Source organism: Cajanus cajan, chromosome 3 (genome assembly GCF_000230855.2).
Source record: "Cajanus cajan strain Asha chromosome 3, NIPB_CcT2T_4, whole genome shotgun sequence".
NCBI classification, from domain to species: domain Eukaryota; kingdom Viridiplantae; phylum Streptophyta; class Magnoliopsida; order Fabales; family Fabaceae; genus Cajanus; species Cajanus cajan.
In genome coordinates, this window is record NC_138519.1 from 23,642,511 (window position 1) to 23,649,168 (window position 6,658).

At 31.0% G+C, this 6,658-nt stretch overlaps 1 protein-coding gene across 1 annotated transcript; it reads left to right on the plus strand.

The window, feature by feature from the left end:
• The first annotated feature begins 1,409 nt into the window (after positions 1-1,409).
• LOC109788460 (RGG repeats nuclear RNA binding protein A) lies at positions 1,410-5,638 on the plus strand. The gene is made up of 7 exons (XM_020347190.3): positions 1,410-1,858; positions 2,688-3,009; positions 3,094-3,159; positions 3,244-3,376; positions 3,779-3,937; positions 4,034-4,090; positions 5,155-5,638. The coding sequence occupies exons 1-7, from the start codon at positions 1,660-1,662 to the stop codon at positions 5,332-5,334; spliced, it is 1,116 nt and encodes a 371-aa protein (XP_020202779.2). The 5' UTR covers positions 1,410-1,659; the 3' UTR covers positions 5,335-5,638.
• The last annotated feature ends 1,020 nt before the right edge of the window (positions 5,639-6,658 follow it).

A 6,658-nucleotide genomic window follows, 5' to 3' on the forward strand; every position in this document is an offset into this window, starting at 1 on the left:
ACTTTTTTTTTTGTTTTACGGTTTGATCTTTAAAAATTTTAAAAATTGCATCTTTTAATGTAACGTGTGTTGTTATGTAATTTGCGTAATTCCAATTAATATATTAATATTAATGAGACTATTTATAAGAAACATTTTGCACAAGAATGTTTTATCTATTTTTTTTTATGAAAATATTTTTAAAATTGTTTCTTAAGCTCCTATGTATTTTAATATATAAATTTTTTATTTTTAAATTAATCTTCAATATTTTTTAAATAAATTATTGATATTTTATAAAAAATAATCTTGTATCTTATTATAAATTGTTTATCATAAATCTTAATGTATGATAAAATATACTTATTTATTTTAAATTTTAATAATAATATATTTTATATATTTAAAATTATTTATTTATTATAATTTTTAATTGCAAAAATTAAAATGTATGTTAACTAGTACACATGTTAAAACATTAATTAGAAGTAAAATAACCATGAACCATCTTACTTCAAGAACGATTTTAGAAATCTTTAACTAAAATATTTTAAAAAGTTTTCTCTAATCTCATATTTCTAACAATTTATATTTATTATATTTATTTTAAATAAAATTTAAAATTTTTAAAAATATAAATAGTTTAAAGTAACCTTATATATATTATAATATAAATTATATACTGTAGCTGTAAATATTTTTTTATAAAGTATTTATTATAAATGCAATTAAAATATAATTATATATTTAAAGGTATTTATTTATTATAAGTCTTAGTTAAATTAAGTAAATACTTATCATATATATATATATATATATATATATATATATATATTATATATGTTAAAATACTAGTAGATAAACAATTAAAAATAAAATAAAAAATGACTAATTTTAGAGATAGAATTTTAACTAATAGAATATAACTAAAATTTTATTCTATACGACATACGTGATAAGTTTAAGTCATTATAATTTTTTTAAAATTATTATTTTTAATTCTTAGTAATCATTTTAAGATATACACATGACACATATTTTAAATATTTATAAAAAAAATAAAATATTAAAAATAATTATAAATATCACTTAAAATAATAATTTTTTAATAAATATATAATTAAAAATTTATATAATAATAGAGATTAAAATACTAATTTTAAATTTTAGAAAAAATAAAAAAGTATTTTACAAAATTTGAAATGAAAAAATACTCATTTTATAAAAATTAAAAGCATATTTAAGGAAAATTAAATTTATGATATATGTCTTACAATACATTTGTTATTTTTATATTTTAAATAAATATATAGTATTACGAAATGTTTCTCTTTTTTCTTTCTATTATTTAATAAATTAAAAAAAAAGTCTAATAAATAAAGAATATAAGGGTGAGAAATTGAGAGGTTTTGGAAGGAAAAAAACACTAGGATCCAAGTTCCGAAACATAAATAAATTGAGGACATAGAGATTAGGTTAGTGTGAGTCTCGCCTCTCTTTCTCTCCCCTGCGGCTAGGGTTTTTGGTTTTTCACTCTCTTTCGCCTCTTTTCCTTTTCTCATTTCCCTTCTCTTCCGATCTGACTCAAGCGATGGAACCGTCCTTCAGTTAAGCCTTTTGTGCGGTGCTCAGAAAAAGTAGCGGTTTTCGGATTTTCCTAAGAAGGGTTGCGTTTGGAAAATGGCCACTGCGAATCCTTTCGATTTGTTGGGCGACGATGCCGAGGACCCCTCGCAGCTGATCGCGGCGGAGCAGCTCAAGGCCGCCGCGGCGCCGCCCAAGAAGGAGCAGGCCAAGCCCGGAGCTCGCGGCAGCGCGGTGGCTCAGCCGAGCAAGCCGGCTCAGTTGCCGTCCAAGCCTCTTCCTCCCACTCAGGCTGGTTGGTTATTTGGTTCTGTTTTCATTTTTAATTGAAAGTTTGCTTTTTTTAGATGCGTGCTTGTTTGGGTCGTTAAAAAAGTGAATTTTTGTTGGTGGGGTTTATGGGAGTGTGGGGATTTGTTGTTTTTAGAAAGATGTGGGTTTTGGGTTTTTGTTATTTTTGGGTGTTACTTCTTACCTTGGTTCTGGTGGTTCGTTTGGAACTTTTTGCTTTTGGTATTTTGTGGGGAAGAAAGTTATTTGATATAATGAATGTTTAGATGGATATTTTTTTTTTGTTAGCTGAGATTATTGGGAATATGAATCTTGTTGTGTGTTAATATATGAGGTTGGACATGCTTTTGTTGCTATCTGAGTCTATTACATGCAATACGTCCCCGATTGGTTTAATCTTTGGTTTTTGTAAAGTTGATTTTTTTGTTGAAAGGGATAGAATATATATATATATATATATATATATATATATATATTATTTTATTGTATGATTTGTTGGGTTTTCCTATTGAAGCCGTGAAGACTGTAATTGGGTAGAAGTTGCAGTACAAGCGATGCTTCAGTAAGAAATCTGTTCAAATGCATCTCTTAAATTATTTTTTTTATTGACCCCCTCTTTAGTCTGTAATGTGGTAGGGCATCAGAAAAATTGAAATATGAAGTTTTTTCCCCATAATAACTTAATTAGTATTGGTATATTTGTATTTTTTGTGTGTTGAGTTTATTTTGACATTTTTTTTATGCTACCTTGATTCTTGAATGGCCATTTGCCTTGATGATATTCCTTGTGTTACTTTTCTCTTATGTTTTTTTTGTTCTTATCCTGTTGGTAGTGAGGGAGGCTAAAAGTGATGTTTCTCGTGGTGGCCGTGGAGGTGGCCGAGGAGGTGGACGCGGATTTGGACGTGGTCGTGGAAGTGGTGGCTTTGGCCGTGATTATTCCAATGATGAGAACTCATCGGCCCCTGCTAACCAAGGTGCTTTTGAAGGAGATGATTCTGGGAATCCCTCAGAAAGACGTGGTTATGGTGGACCTGGTGGACCTCGTGGGCCTTATCGTGGTGGTGGTCGCCGTGGAGGCTTTAGCAATGGTCAAGTTGGTGAAGATGGACGTCCACGGAGAGCATTTGAACGTCACAGTGGGACTGGACGAGGGTAAATATTATCACCAACTAACTAATAATTTCTTTCTTCAACTTCTGTTTCTATAACTAATGATATCAACTGTTCTTGTTGCAGAAATGAATTCAAGCGTGATGGTGCTGGACGTGGGAACTGGGGTACACAGTCTGATGATATTGCTGAGTAAGCATTTTTCATAAAAAAGACACTTGTGTTTCATTTGGTGATTATTGATTATATGTTCCTTTTGATGTTAAATGTGCTTAGGGTGACTGAGGAAGTGGTTAATGAATCTGAAAAGAATTTGGGTGATGAGAAGCCTGCAGGCGAGGAAGATGGAGCAGAAGGAAACAAGGACAGTCCTGCTAATGAAAATGAAGAAAAGGAGCCTGAGGATAAGGTGGATGGCGGGTTCAATTAAAGCTTTCTGCATTTAGTCTGAATCTTTTGCTGCATCTTTGAAATTTTCTTCATTCATGAATCATGTTCAAGATACAAACAGAAGACATGCATCTTATTGATGAATGATAGATAATTCAAATTAAGCTCTGGTTGTATGTTAAGTGCATCTAATTGGATTTTGTAGGATGCTTTATTTACTTGGTGGAAAGTAGAAACTCTCAGCTGTCTTTTCTCTTAATGATGAATTTTTGTCTTAGTCTAACTTTGTTTTGCAGTTTGAAAATGTTGGGATTTCAATTGCATTTATTCTTGCTCATGGAATTTGTTTTTGGTTATATTTTAAATTTATATTCTCTAGGCTGTTCATCCATTGCTGAATTGAATTTAAACTGTCTGGTAGGAGATGACACTGGAAGAATATGAGAAAGTGCTGGAAGAGAGAAGGAAGGCTCTGCAGGCACTTAAGACTGAAGCGACAAGAAAGGTGGATATCAAGGAGTTTGCTTCAATGCAGCCACTGTCAAACAAGAAAGACAATGATGAGATATTTATTAAATTGGTGAGAATTTTTGGCCCCATTTTTTCCCTTTGTTTATAATTATTTTTATATTAATGATTCCTAATGATATTGCTTGACACTTTATTTTCTTTCCAGGGATCTGACAAGGATAAGCGCAAAGATGCTTTGGATAAGGAGGAGAAATCTAAGAAGGTGTGACTTTGTTGCATTTCTTGTCTTTGATTTCTTTGTATTAAGCTCAGTAAGACATCAATTTCTTCTCCTCTATATTCAAAATTAACTGCCTCTAATAACTATATTTTGAAAGGTAGCCAAATGAACAGCAATTTTGTTTAATAACTTTTACACTTGGGTGATTTATGGCATTTGGAGGTGCCATGGTATTTTTTTGATGATAACAGATGACAGAAAGTGATGAAAACATGATGCAGTTGTTAAGGAACATTAAAATTGTTATGGTTTTCTATACTGAACAATCTGTAGTGTTTCTATGTACAGTATGATATGGACATGCTGCTCAGCCTTTATGTAGCTTTTTGATCTATCCTAATTACCTTGTGATTATTGTGGCAGTTTTGGTCAGTTACAGTGAAGAGGTTCTTATGCCATTATTTAACATCATATTTCTATTGTTCTTTTGATTTGACATTCAAAGTTTATAATGATGTGACCACACCATGTTTTATTTTGTAGTTATGCTTTGTTTATTTACATAATTGCTTACAGTATAAAATTGTTTTACATTATCAACCAATCATGCCAAACATGGCATGCATGACTCTTAGGTAGTTTTTATAGAAGTCAATAACTTTATTATTTATGGTGAATTTTGATTGGAAAACATAAGAAGTGTTTACACTGTCAGTGCATGAATGTGTTGTTTTGTTTATTAGGTTCTGCAGAATTTTTTTGCCATATTCCTTTATAAACACTTCACTCTGGAGTTGGTTCTTATGTTAATCGTAGAATTTCTAGTCACTTCTCTAGTTTTGCTATTCACCTAAATGTGTTTTATGCTGATATTGGTTCCCTTGAGACCATTGTCCGCATGGACTATGTTTTTAGTCTTGATGTATTTGTATTTGTTCTTGATTAAAGGAACACAATATCAGAATTCAAATTGTGATGTTAGAAGGGTTCTTATCATTGAATTGTCATCTTTTGTCTTGGTCTATTGGGCAATCTCTTAATTTCATTTCTCATTTTTTTGCCTTTTCTCCTAACTTTGTTTCTTGTTTTGGGCTTCATAATCTTAGTCTGTCAACATCCATGAGTTTCTGAAACCCGCTGAAGGAGAAAGGTACTATAACCCTGGTGGGCGTGGTAGGGGACGTGGCCGTGGTTCTAGAGGAGGTTACAGTGGAAATGCAGGAAGCAATGTACCAGCTCCATCAATTGAGGATCCTGGTCAATTCCCAACCTTGGGTGGCAAGTGAGGTTTTCCAAGGACCCTTCTGACATTCCCCTGTCCTTTTTTTTTTGTCAATGTTGGGTTCTCTGATTTGGACTGGAGCAGGAAAAAACTTTGGTAATTAAATTTCCTGAATTAGAAGGGCTATTTGACTTTTATGCCTTAAGATGTAAATTTAGGTTGTTCTTCATACGGTCCTTGTAGTCTTTTCTTTGTGTTTTGCTGTTACTTTGGTTGGACACTCTGGGGGGTTATATGGTGGCGGATAAGACATAAATGTTGTTGAGTTTCGTTTTATTTATAGATTGAATTCTCAGTTTTGATTTGAATTTTGGTTTATATGTCCTCTACCCTAGAAGATACCTGTGATTCCCTGCTTTTTGTTTTAATGCAAATGCTTTGCTTGTTTTTGAAGTTTCGAACTAGAATGAGTTGAAAAATAATATTTTTGCAACTTGAGTTGAGGTTCTTTAACAATGCTAAGTCAATGTTAAAATTTTAGCAGCATGTTTTTTAATTTTTTTAATGTATTTTTTACATTAAGTTCTGTAAAGGGAAAAATATATGTAATTTTTTTAAAAAAAATTAAGTTCTGTTTTAGCTCCTTGAAAGTTTTTTTGAATTATTTTGGTTGTAATTTGAAAATACACCACTTAGTTCTCATAGTAGTTTAGATAGTGCTATTTAAAATATAAAAAAAATGGTTGTAAGGTGCAATTTAAACCACTGAGGACCACCACAAGTGTATTTTTAAATTAAAAGGATAATAAATAGAACAATTTTTAGAGACTAAAATTGAACATAAGAAATTTTAGAGTCTAATATTTTTATCAATTATTAGACAGTGATAAAGGTTCACAATTTTTTATTTTTTAATAGTTCAATACATAAAAGGGTCTACTTTGGCACCCCTTGAAACCGGCTGCATAATATAAAATTTTAATTTTATTGACATGCATTCCTGATTTTTAATCAGCAAAGTTGAAAATAAATATCTTTGCAAATTGAGTTGAGGAACTTGAACTACATTGCTTAGTCAATGTCAACACATGCCCCATGAAATTGGGCTCTTTTGAAATGGATCAATAGGTTTTTGAATTATTAGTTTTTTAAGATGACTAGTAGTTTTTAATTTGACATGATGTAAATTACCTAACATCGCTTCCTTATCGGATGTTTGAGATTCGAGGTTTTACATGTGAACCCAACAAAACTTGAAAGACTTTATAGATTTGAGAATTTAAGCTGATGTTGAAGGAAATATGCATCATAGTTATAATTAATACGAAAGTGTGCATTGTCAAACATTGATCGCACTCATAATAAGACCTATTGACAAAAAAATAACA